Below are 12,859 nucleotides of genomic sequence, written 5' to 3'. Positions count from 1 at the left end.
CATGGAAATAATTTTGTTCAAACTTCCCAAAATAATCATCTCCACTCCATAAAATAAACGAACTTCATTTTAATGAGATAGAGGCATCAAATATTAGAATGATAAGATTCAGCTTATTTTGGTTTGCACTGTTATATTATTGTTAATAAAAAAAATATATAGATTGCTTAGTATAACATAATGCTATGAAATGATAAACTTTCTAAGAGAAATGTTAAATATGGCTATCAACTGACGAAAATAGTATTCCTTGTTCATCTTAGAACATTTAAAACATTAAAACTTATTGTTTAAGTACTACTATAGTAAAAAGATAAAATTTGAATAAAATATGTAATGTGAGTGAGTTTACACGATTCTAGTACACTAGCATGCCAGCAGGCATGAAGATTGTTCATATCATTTAGTATAACATATTTTTTTTTTATTTCGATCACTTGGGTTATTTACACTGAATTATAAATAGACAAAGGTAATAAATTACAATATTAAATTATTAATGCATCCTCTTATACATAACATTATTGGAATTTCATTTAAACTATATAATCAATGATTTTAAGAACTAAATTAAAAAAATGAAAATTTTTGTTGTAACAGGATCTTATTTAAACATCTGTAAATCAGATTAGAATCGGCATGACTTGTGAATAATATATTCAATGTCGTTTTCGCAGTAGCAATAGACTGTTTTCTTTTTTAATGAAATGACCGCGGGTCATTCGGAGACGGGTTAAAACCACTTCTCTCCGTGGCAGCTTCAAGTTTCTTGCTAGAAATTTCACTGTCTGTTGCAACATTCTTCACTTTTTGTCACTAGTAAAACCATTCGTCTTCCTATTCAATTTCTTTGATCCAAGAAATGACATCTTTGCTGATTGAATGATGTTAAAACTTGACCTGCCTTTATAATTTACATAAACATGCATTATATTTGCTAATATTGCGTGCTGATTTATAGATTACATATATGAATTATGTACACAATAACCGAATTAACGAGGACTTGCAAACGCCCTCAGTTTACCTACCGTATACCTTGACTTTATTCAATTTTTGTGTTAAGTATTTCTTGACACATTTCATATTATTTTTACATCGATATAAATCACGTTTGGCTTTTCTAGTGCCGACTAAAGGCTTTTAGTATTTAGACACACGAAACTTTATATTTATAGTCTATATGTTTGATCTTTCATAAAAATTTCAACATTTCATACAACAATGAATTTTAATGTTTCCGTCTCACTCTATCTATTTATAATGGCTATTAGTCTTTGTAATATCTTTTATCTAATGGTATGGTATTAAGTTGGAAGATGGGTTAATCCAATGGTACGGGGTTAGTTGAATATCGTGGTAAATAGTTTAACGATCCAAAGGTCGTTTAATTAAATCAATGATTAATAGGATACATACAAATAAGGATTAAAAGAACGTGGAAAGTTCATATAAAGCAAAAACTAATTATAGGCCTTGACCTCCTGTGATGAAAATAGTTACTGTACTCTTACATTTATTAATTACCTAATTACTAGAAATTTTGTTTGTTTTTAAATCAAATTAATTAAGTAATGGATTCTCGACTGATTTAAGAGTTGTATTAATTTTATCTAATATTTCATTTACTTCCTAAATTTAATCAAATTATTTCCGGATCAGAAATAAAGGTTAAAGATAAGACGATATTGGAGAAAAAACTATAGAAAAAGAAGAAAAAAACAAAATACTGAATTGACCGTTTTACTTTAATTTATAGTTTTAAATATATTTTAAACCCAGAATATACTAATTTTCCATATGTAATTTAAATAGGAAGGAAATGTATTTTACATAAATGCTATGTTACTAATTATTTAGAAGTATAGAAATATTCAAAATTGTAACAAGAGAATGCTTAACATTCAAGAAAAAAAATGGACATTCTAAGGGCTAGTTGCACTAATCTTTGGAAAAACTAAGATTTGTATAATTTAAAATTATGCAGGAACTTAGTTAAACTCCGGTACCTTAGCCGCTGGTCAACAACTTAGCTACTGGTGTTTTTGGTCAACAGTTTTGTTGACTATATTACTAAGGTTACCTGAAACTGAGGAGATAACTGCCAAACTCCGCAATTCTTATCGCTAATTTTAGAAATTGTGAGTCGAATAAAATTTTAAATTGTTTTAAAACCCAATTTTGACAGTCGAAATCGCTGATAAAATTCTTCATCCGACCACTGTAAAAAATGATTTCGCAGAGGGCAGAATACTTTTTTTTCATTATTGGAAAGAAACGGCATAATACAATATATCGCGACATAATAGATCAAACTGACACTATGAATGGTTCCTTAAACGTAGATTTTCTCTAAATCTCAGTTTAACCGGCTATCATTAAGTGATTTCAAGGTTAACTTTTATGGTGAAACAAATAATAATTTATTTCATCCGAGATTTAAGAAATCGTAGTTTAAACGGTGCAACCAGTCCTAAATAATTGAGATTGGAATAAACTGTATTTTTTTATAAACCATATCTTGAAATCACCATAAAATATAATATTTTAATTAAATATGCTTGAAAAAACTGTTTTACTAACATTAGTAAAGTTTTTTATTGAGTTTGTTTAATGTTTTTTTCGTTTATCTCACAGCTGGTTTTCGATTGTTACAGAACTTAAGTGTTATATTTTATGTTGATAAGGTTTATCCTTGATTTATTATCTCATATAATCTACGCGAGAGAAAGGTATTTGAAGAAATTGTGATGTTCTGGTGCTATAGATTAGATCAGATTTTTATTCAGGGCGATCAACATCTAGGTTATTACATCCTTTTTACTTTATTTATCTTCTTGTCGTTGACATTTGATAGTTGAATGTTGACTATTTCCTTTTTATAGTGATCGATATTGGTGGATTATATTTTAGTATAAAGTTGAGTTTCTTTACTTGAAACTTAACTACTCAAATTCTCTACTACCAATTCTCTTGTACGAGGAATTTTATTATTTTCAAAGGCTTGACGAAATGATGAGCATTCTTCAATTATATGCTTTATCGATAATGGGGACTGACAGGTTTGGCATATAGGTTGGTCCTCTTTTGTGATTAAGTAGAGGTGGTTAATTTGGAATGTCCCATTCTTACTCTTGCAACAACCACTTCTCTTCTGTTTCCCCTTATGGCACTTATCCACTTTTGTGTGTTTTTTTTAAACATTTCTTAGTTTATTGGTGAGTGGTACGTCAGCCCACATTGAATCCTAACTTTTTCGGATTCTGTTCCTTAAAAATGGTTTTATGTCATTCGGTTCGTAAATTTGGAGTGGTGGAACGTTCATTATAGCAGCCTCTTTAGCCGCTTTATCCGCTACCTCATTTCCAGGTATTGCTGAGTGCCCTTGAGTCAAGAGAAAGGATACACTTTTTTTAAGATGTTTTAGCATGTCTATATATCATAATAGGTCAATTATGTCATTGAATTTTGCTGTTGTAATTTGTCTGATATTTTTATACAGTGGAATCTATATAATATTTTCGAACTTTTTTCGTCCACCCAACGTGGTAATAAATTCAGAATTCTAAAATTTTCAATCTCATTTATCCACCATTTTTAACCAGTTTATTGATTCACTGTTAGAATTCTTTATCCTTTTAAAAATTTCGTCTTCTAATAATCTTTTTGATACAAAATCTCCTTGTCTCATTACAAGTACAATAAAGTTAATACCTTTCCGACACATTTTGATAATATTGTAATAATCTCGGGGGCAAACAGTCAATTATTATTATTTTTTAATGTCATTTTTACTACGCCAAAATCCCAATCATTTGCTAAAAACGAATGTCCTAATATTACAATTTTTTTGATCTATGATCTCTACATTATTTTCAACAGTTTGGACAATTTTTAGCCACATTAAACACATCTTAATTTAGGTATAAATGGACTTAGGTCACTGTAAGGACCGGGACTGAAATGGAGCAAGGGAGCCCGGAACATGTGAGGCGCTGCTGAGAAGTAGACTTGTCGATGACTCATTCTGAAGGCCAAGGACCACACAGGTCTCTAGTAGTAGTTGCTAATTATTTTAATTAGGGACACATTTTTTAATTAATAACACATTTTGTTTAATTATTTTAAGCGATAACATTGGTTGACAACTAAAAATTCAACTGAATGAGTTTTGCTAACGATTCAAGTTCAAATTTGGCGGACCACTAAAATTTTATTTCATTTATGCTGAAACCGTGAGTGAACTACGTTTTCTTCTATCACGTACACATTTTTTTCGGAATACATGATATCTAATCAGATCCAGAAATCGAGAAAATCTTTAATAAGCTCCTACTGTACTAAAACCGATCAATTAAAATTTTTGTAACGCTAAAAGGACTTCATAGTGTAAGAATGCCAAAATAAATAAATGTCACCAAATTCAAACATTCTCCTACCTATAGAAGGAAGAGTTTTCCCTCTTTCTAGTGATAACAAAAAATACGCGTTTGATAGATTTGAAGGCAATTAAAAGTCACTTAACAAATAATTAAACAATCAAAAATACATTATTTAATATCTCAAATTAAAATTAACTTAATACGGTCCGATTTGTGATATTTGATGTAATATAGAGTCCTTTTGGTTCAATGGTAATATAATTATAACATTGTCGATTGAATAAGGAAAAAAACGAATTTTATTTTCCATATTAAAAATATAAAGATTAGCCAAAACTATTAAATCAAATTCTAAAAAGTTCCATTTTGAATGTTTTGAATTTACAAAAATCTGTGTAGTTTAAATTTACAGTCAATTTATTCTGATATATATGTAAATGTTGCTCAAATTGTTTATGTCTTTTTTGTAACTAACAAATATTTTATGTTAAGTGGATTTCCTCTATTGTCCTACTATTTTTAGCATAACTTACATAGTATATTATTCTTGGGTTCGTGAAGTTATGATTTTGTTTAATATGGAGATGGCTACGTGTTGTTGTGTTTCCATTTTTAGTATTCTTACGATCACTAATGAGTTGGCTTTACAGTCTATGAGAACATAAAATTAAAATTGCAGGAAGATAGTCCGGGTTGCGGTCAATAAAGGTATCAAAATAGTAGATGGAAACTATTTATTGTTAACTAACGTTTCGTTCCACTTAGCAAGGCTTCGTCGAGGGCTGTCAGATTGAAACACAGTAAAAGCCTGGTTTTGTCGTTCGCTGCATTTTTTTTTTAAGTTGGTTAATTAGAATAATGTGCATATATGCGTAAGTACGCACATACATTAATCATTAGCGTAAGTCCATTTCATATTAAAGTTCTTCCGTTCCTTTCTCACTCATAGATTATTCCAATTAAATCACAATGGCTCCTATTCATCCCTCTATTCTCAGTCCGCTGGTGTTCCCTCGTAGTATCCTCGGTCTACACCGTCTATACATTTGACATCCAAACGAATCCTAACGCTATCCTCACCACTTATGCCGATGGCACATGTGTGCTCGCAGTTAATAATAATCCTTTCATTGTATCCCAAACTCTCCAATCCCATTTCACAGCCCTCGAAGAATGGTGTCGTAATTGGAGGATTAAAATAAATTCTAACAAACCCCATCAAATCACCTTTACCCTGCCGACTGCCCTACACTATACTTTAATAATGTTGTTCTTACCCCCTGTAGAACAGATCCGCTACCTTGGACTACAGCTGGACAAACGACTAACCTGGGATCCTCACACAAGACTAAAAAGACAGGAAACTGCACGTCGATTTCGACTATTACTGCACTTACTAGACAAACGTCTAAGCTTCCAGTTCATTTCAAAAAACTGATCTACAGTATTGTCCGTACACGACAATGATAAGACCTATCTGAGCATACAGAGTTGAACTTTGGGACTCCACTAAGCCATCAAATTCCTCACGTATCCAATTTTTACAATCTAAAATCCTTCGTAAAATCATTAATTCTTCTTACTTTGTCACAAATAAAATCATCCATAAAGAACTTAATGTTTCCTATGTAATCGATCTAGCCCGAACAAGATATCAATTCTTCCTTTATAAAGTCCCTAACCACTCAAATCCATTAGTTTCTAACCTTGCTTCCTGTTTCATACCAGATAATCCTCGGAGTCGTCTAAAAAGAAGATGGCCTCGAGACCTTATATTGTAAAAAATGTTTTAGAGGGCTACCAATCGGTAGATCGCCTACAAGCTTGTACCATACCATTATGATATTATTTCAAATTTACTTGATGTATTTTATTTACAGTTGTAAATATCGATAAATGAATAAAAAAATTAAATTTTTATTAATTTAACTAATATTTATTATTCTAGATCATCAATCCATCAACCATCAAGGTAGATGAATTTTTTTCAACAGAGCTAAACAACATGCGATTGAACTGTTTAGGAAAAATATATTTTATCTAGTAATAATGTAGTATCAAAACCCGTTAGTTAAAAAATATATAAAAAAAGAAAATATGAAAGTGATCTAGACTAGTTTTGGAATTCAAAACTTGTTTTGTTCAATGTTAAAAATAAATTGAATATGAAAATATGCTGAAAGGACATATGAGCGGGGAGAATCAGATATATCGTTTTACTCATAGAGCTATATAAAAAAAAATACAAATATATGCTTGGTTAAGCAACTATATCAACATATTTTAATGTATCCGTTTGTTTTCACTGTGCATCTGAGCCACATATCTGGATATTTAATCGGTGCTTACCTTTGACAATATGAAGATTTGAAAATAATAATCGAGTCAACCCACTACGAATTGCAAAATAACAGAAGGTTATATGTAATCAATGAAAAAAAAAGGAAAATCTAACATGACTATAAGAGCAAATAGTATGGGCGTAGCCCCCCTCCAGTATCACTGTAGTTCCTGCATCTCAAGGCCCAACTTCCAAGTATATAAATGAACCGTTTCTAATAGAGCTAGATCAGGCTTAGTCGTCAACCACAATATGAGGAACGTTTTAGTAAGTAACTAACCTAATATGTCAATTTGACAATTATTAAAAAGAATAACGGTTATGTTAAGTTAAAAATAATAGTTTTTAAAAAGACAAACAGTGAAAGTAACTTACAATTAGGCAATAAAATGCGAATTTTAAGGATATTAATTTTTTTCTTGACTTAAGAACGTAAACTTATAAACTCATAACGTTATTTTATTTTTTTTATGTAAATAAAAACTTGATAACATAAATAGATTATTTATAAAGTAAATAAAAACTTGTGAATAGATTATGTAGAAATTTAATACCGTGTACACATATATTTTATGTTATTTTTTATTAACAAAATTTATTTTCTTTCTACAGGCCTGCCTGTTGCTCGCTGGAGTTGCTTTAGCCTATGAACCAGAGGTCCGCAGCAGGAGAAGCCTCCATGGCCTTTACGCTCCAGGTTGGGCTACTCATGGTTTAATCGCTCCAGCAGTAGCAGCACATGGACTGGTCGCTCCAATAATTTCTGCCCCTAGTTTAGTCGTTTCAGGTATATCTGCACCTGGTGTAATTGTACCAGCAAGAGCTGCTCCAGGATTAGTCGTTCCTGCTAGAGCTGCTCCAGGATTAGTCGTTCCTGCTAGAGCTGCTCCAGGATTAGTTGTTCCTGCAAGAGCTGCACCTGGACTTATTATCCCTCCTAGGGCTGCTCCTGGACTATACGTTCCACCAAGAGCATCACTTGGACTTGTTGCCCCTGCGGTAGCAGCAGGCTCCCTTTATGCTGCCCCTGTAGCAGCAGGGTCAGTCTACGCTCCCTCCACTGCCGCTGGATCAGTCTATGTCGCCCCATCTTCCGCTGGCTCCATCCACGCTGCTCCTTCTTCTGCTGGTTCTATTGTAGCCGCTCCATCATCCGCGGGTTCTATAGCTGTAGCCCCATCATCCGCAGGGTCCGTTGTTGTAGCTCCTTCCACTGCAGGAGCTGTGCATGCTCTTGCTAGTGCGGCAGGTTCCATCGCTGCTGCTGCTCATGCAGCCGGATCAGTAGTTGCTGGACATAGTGGAGCTGTTTGGGCCGCACATGGTCACCATTGGTAAATAATTTATAATACGTTTTGTATGATAATGAAGTCTGAACAAATATAAATTATACATATTTTCTAATTTTTTTTATTCATTATTTGTTCCTAACAGTAATTTCTAAAATTTATCTTCGAATAATATACTTTTTAAATAATTTGGGATAGCTTATAAAGGTATAAAGGAATTTAAAAATTTGTTTATTTTTCCTTTATACTTAAAAAAAAGATCATTTATTCTGTCAGATATTGTAGCCACGAAGCAGAAACGTTCTTCAGCATAAAAACTATTACATTAAAAAAAAATATATATAAATATTACTCTGTTTTACAATTGGCGTTACTCAAACAATTTCTATACTTTCCCAGTGAAATTAAATAAACTATGGACTACACCATTCAGATATAAAATCCACAAAACTTCCACACCTAAAAGGCTATGCTATTTAATATAAAGAAAAGTATGATTGACGCAACAGTTTTTTTTTCACCTACAATGATCTTTTTAATGCAGCATCCAATGAATTTTCTTGTCGTGAGTTTTTACGAACAATGGATTACCTAATCTAGTTTACATAAAACAAAATTTTAATGTAAACTTTAACATAATAGGATTTTAACATAAATGTATTTATTTATAATACATTAAATAAGTTATTTATAATATATTAAATAAGCTAAAATATTTAAATCTTGTTCAAAATTATATGAATTAAGTAAAACAATAGTAGGGAAATATCTACATAATTTTACATTAAAGCACTATAGAAGATTTAAAATATAACATCATTATCACTTATGAAAAGTAATTAGGTATAATACACCAGGAGGTTTGTTCCCGACACCACGAAATAGCAATGACTACATACTTTTATTAACTAACTAAATCTACAAATGCAATCTATCTACTATTAAGCTTTAATTATCACTGTTTTTATATGCCCAAGCCTTAGCCATTATCATATAAAAATAAAAAGTTATATAAATAGCGTCTATAGATAAAATCACAGCGTGCTGCAATAAAAGAACAAAGAAGAATAGTTAGAAACGAAGTGAAAGAAAGAGACAGAATGAAGTACTGACTTGAAGTAATAATAAAATAAATAAAAGATTTAACAGGAAAGAAATATAATTTACTTTTAGGAAAAGATGAATAAAAAAAAATAATATTCTGATTGTATTAAGTACTTTTTTTTACCCTCGACAACAAAACTTGATTTATGCCCAATTTATTAATACAATTTTTTTATTGTTATTTATACAATGACTAAATAAATATAAAATTTATTTTAGTTTTTGATGCAACCTAGTATTAATAAAGGCAGTAGAAAACGATTGAGAAAATAATGTGAAGGTTATTATATAATAGTAAAAGACACCAAGAGGAGAAAAGGCAGTTATCTCACCCCAATTTTTTATTACTTTAATGAAAACTATGTATAATTACTAGTCAAAATTGATGAGTCTGCCAAGTATAGGCAGGAGGAATAAAAAATGGCGGCTGTTTCAAAACAATTAATAACAATAATTTTTTATTCGAAGCTCTATATCTTAAAAAGTAGCAACAAAACTTTTTTCACAAGTCCTCATACTCATAAATTTTGACTAGTAATTATACATAATTTTCATTAAAATAATAAAAAATTGGGGTGAAATAACTGCCCTTTTGACTTCCCGGTTCTTGTACTTGGCTTAACTTAGTTGGATCCTGTTTTTTTTTTTCGTAACCTCCATTGAAAAGTAAAGAATATATAGGTAAAAAATATGTCAGTTGAATTGTGCTGCCTTCTTCTACCCATGGGTAGCCCAATACTTTAAGGGCTATTGCAGGTATATACTGTGTGAGCAGTATCGATGGCGCCGTGTGCGCATTGAAACTGTATTGAGATGATTTTCATGGATTTTGGACAAGATGTTCAGTGCATCCAGTGATTTATTTATATCAAGAACGAAATCGTAGGTATAATAATTACCTTAGCCTATCTACAAACCTTCTGCTTTATCCTTCTATCCTCTCACAAATCTTATATAATTGGTTTACCACTGACAAGGAATAGTCACGAAAAATATTTAGAGGATTCAAGAGAGAGTTTGCTAAAAATATAAAACCAACCTAACTTCAAAGCGGAAAAGGCCTTTATTGCTTTCAAAGTACTGAGTGAATGAAGATATAAAAAAAAAATTCACCAGTAAAACCCTTGAAGGGTCAGGGCTACAGTGCTTTGTGAGGAAGTACTGTTACTAGATCAACAGTTGTACAAAAGTCCGGATCACGCTAGACCGCCAGATTTATTCCCAATTAAGGATACCGAAGAGCTCCCGAACCACAGAGTTGACTCGCTACCAAATTAAGAAATAATGCTTTAAAAAAATATCTAAAGTTAAGGAAACAAATCAATCCTACTCAGGAACCAAAATTAAATCGTGATAGCTCAGTGTTATTCATGCCCTGAATTATATTCCATTTTGTTATATTATATAACTGCAAAACTATATCTGCATATGCAGTGAAACTCTTAACATACAATCATACAAAGATTTCCTTATAAAATACATTAAATACCCATACACAAAATACATTTCCGATCCTCTCCACTCCGGACGCTGGGCTGTCACCACTCTTTAAATGACAAAAGTCGTAGAATAACTTGATAAAAACTCATTTGTGAGTTATTTATTTTGCTCAATATATTAGAGCATTAATATTAATAAATTAAATAAAAAGTACGCATTACATACGTATGTATATTATAATTTAATTAGAAGTTCATTCTTATAAGAATTTTCATATATTCTATTTAAAAACATCTCATGCAATTGAAAATGTTTGATTTTAATTGTAATTTTTGTTTATAATAAAAACAAAATGCACATTTTATAGAGATCTGATATCTCGTCCGAAAAAAAACCTTTAAACCATAAAAGATAATAACAATAAATCATTCTAAAGCATTTGGAAAGAGTTCTCAAAGTTAAATTTTGGATAAGTACCAACTAGAATGGTGGGTTGAATTTTCTTTATTGGTTTAAAAATAGTATTATAGTTTAACTCGTTTTATTGACTTCCGAAGTATCCCAGCTTAAGGAACAATCATTACATAGTTCCATTTCATTTATGGGTTCTTCTTACATATATTAGCCCAATCTAGCCGGAAAAAATCCTTCAACGGACAAAATAATATCCCTTTTTGCTGTCCGCTATACATAGGTTTCACTGAATATAATTTGACAAGTGTCGTTAAATTGATAAATATACAAGAAATATGATAAGAATCGTTTAATAAAATCATGAACCATTTAAATTGTATTATAAAGAAAGATATAAATTTCATATTAATAAAAATCCCCAGATTTTTGTAAAAAAAAAAAAAAATAAGATAAATAAATAAAAAATTTGTAGGACCTTTATTCAACGTGTTTTCTAGTCAATGAAATACATTTTATTCGTTTTTTACTTACAGTTAACTATGCATTTATAAAATAAATAAATGTATGCAATTTATACAAAATTGTATCAAAAAACATATTTTGCTTTATATAGAATTATAACTTTTTCCTGATTCTTATTTTTTGCACTAATGATAGTAAATAAGCATATATATATTTTTTTGTGATTTACCATCATCTTAATTAATATATGAACTAATAACATTATTAGCCACAAGTAAACATTTTCTAAATCACTAATTTCTTTTATTTCCACCAATTAATTGTATATACTGACAACAATATGTTTCTCATTTGAAAATTCGCGAAGGGATTAAATGTTTGGGATAGCTTCATAATGCAAGCATACTATTTCTACACAAATAAAATATAACATCACAAAGGTAAGCAACAGATAAAGTGATATAGATATTCACAGCAAATTGTAAAAAACGAAAATAAAAATTGAATCAAATTTCAATTTAAAGGATATTCGGCCATTGTTGAAAAAAGAAATGACGAAAAAGCTGATTTAGAAAAGATTATTAAAAACATAAAAAGAATTGTTGCTATTTTTGACAGAAAGAACTATTTTAAACTAAGGCCGAATAAATAGATGAAACAGGAAATCTTACAAATCCATTGTATATGTGTCTTGTAGAAAAAACTTAATAATAGTACCATAGCTATTTTGGAATGGTATAAAAATAATAAAAATTTATTTTACTGGCACAATTAAAAAATAATGCTTTGAGTGCTGAAAACATCTAACCAAACCAAACAAAAACTGCACGATTAAAATTTATAAAAACACCGGTAAAATTTATAGTAATCACCACATTTCGATCTATCAATCCTTTAATTAAAAGTATAAATGAGTAAAATAAAGAAAAAGAAAACAAGAAAAATGAACATAAAACCAAAATAAAACAAAAAATAAATTTATAACATTTATTCATACATCAGTTACCCCCAAGAGGTGAGTTGTGATATATTAAAAGGATTTTTTTTTTCTGTTATTTTCTCACGAATCAAATTTAAATCTGGTGAAATATTAAAAAAAAAAAATAGTAAAGGAAGGAGAAAATGGTAAACAAGGAAAGCACAGAAGTAAATTTAGATTTTTATTAAAAGCTTTTTATTTTTTTAAATAAAAACACAGTTAATGAACTGCAAGAATATATTGTCTCAGTATACCTCCTTCAGCTATTTTTTCATCAAAAATAAAAATACGACGAGGTAACTACGATATAGTATGATTCAAAATTATATAATAATAGCTAAAACAGCCTATGGAATCATCCTACCTTAAATATTCTCCATTCCAAGTTTTAGATATAAGTCCTTACCTGAAAGGAAATGAAAAATATTAATAAAATACAGAAAATAAT

At 30.2% G+C, this 12,859-nt stretch overlaps 1 protein-coding gene and 1 long non-coding RNA gene across 2 annotated transcripts in view; one reads left to right on the top strand and one right to left on the bottom strand.

Annotated features, from left to right (window-relative positions):
• The first annotated feature begins 6,882 nt into the window (after positions 1–6,882).
• On the top strand, positions 6,883–8,127 carry LOC106690524 (elastin-like). Its single transcript, XM_014435974.3, has 2 exons — positions 6,883–6,990; positions 7,336–8,127. The coding sequence occupies exons 1-2, from the start codon at positions 6,976–6,978 to the stop codon at positions 8,059–8,061; spliced, it is 741 nt and encodes a 246-aa protein (XP_014291460.1). The 5' UTR covers positions 6,883–6,975; the 3' UTR covers positions 8,062–8,127.
• A 4,672-nt stretch (positions 8,128–12,799) lies between these two features.
• The window catches only part of LOC136795563 (uncharacterized), a 461,741-nt gene continuing 461,681 nt past the window's right edge, over positions 12,800–12,859 (bottom strand). Inside the window, exon 3 of the long non-coding RNA XR_010843192.1 lies at positions 12,800–12,817. This is a non-coding gene — a long non-coding RNA (uncharacterized lncRNA). The remainder of the gene's footprint in view (positions 12,818–12,859) is intronic.

Source organism: Halyomorpha halys, unplaced genomic scaffold (genome assembly GCF_000696795.3).
Source record: "Halyomorpha halys isolate HHAL.00 unplaced genomic scaffold, Hhal_1.1 Scaffold51.1, whole genome shotgun sequence".
Taxonomy (NCBI): Eukaryota; Metazoa; Arthropoda; class Insecta; order Hemiptera; family Pentatomidae; genus Halyomorpha; species Halyomorpha halys.
Note: the sequence above shows the minus strand (reverse complement) of the source record. Positions and strands in the feature narration are given on the sequence as shown.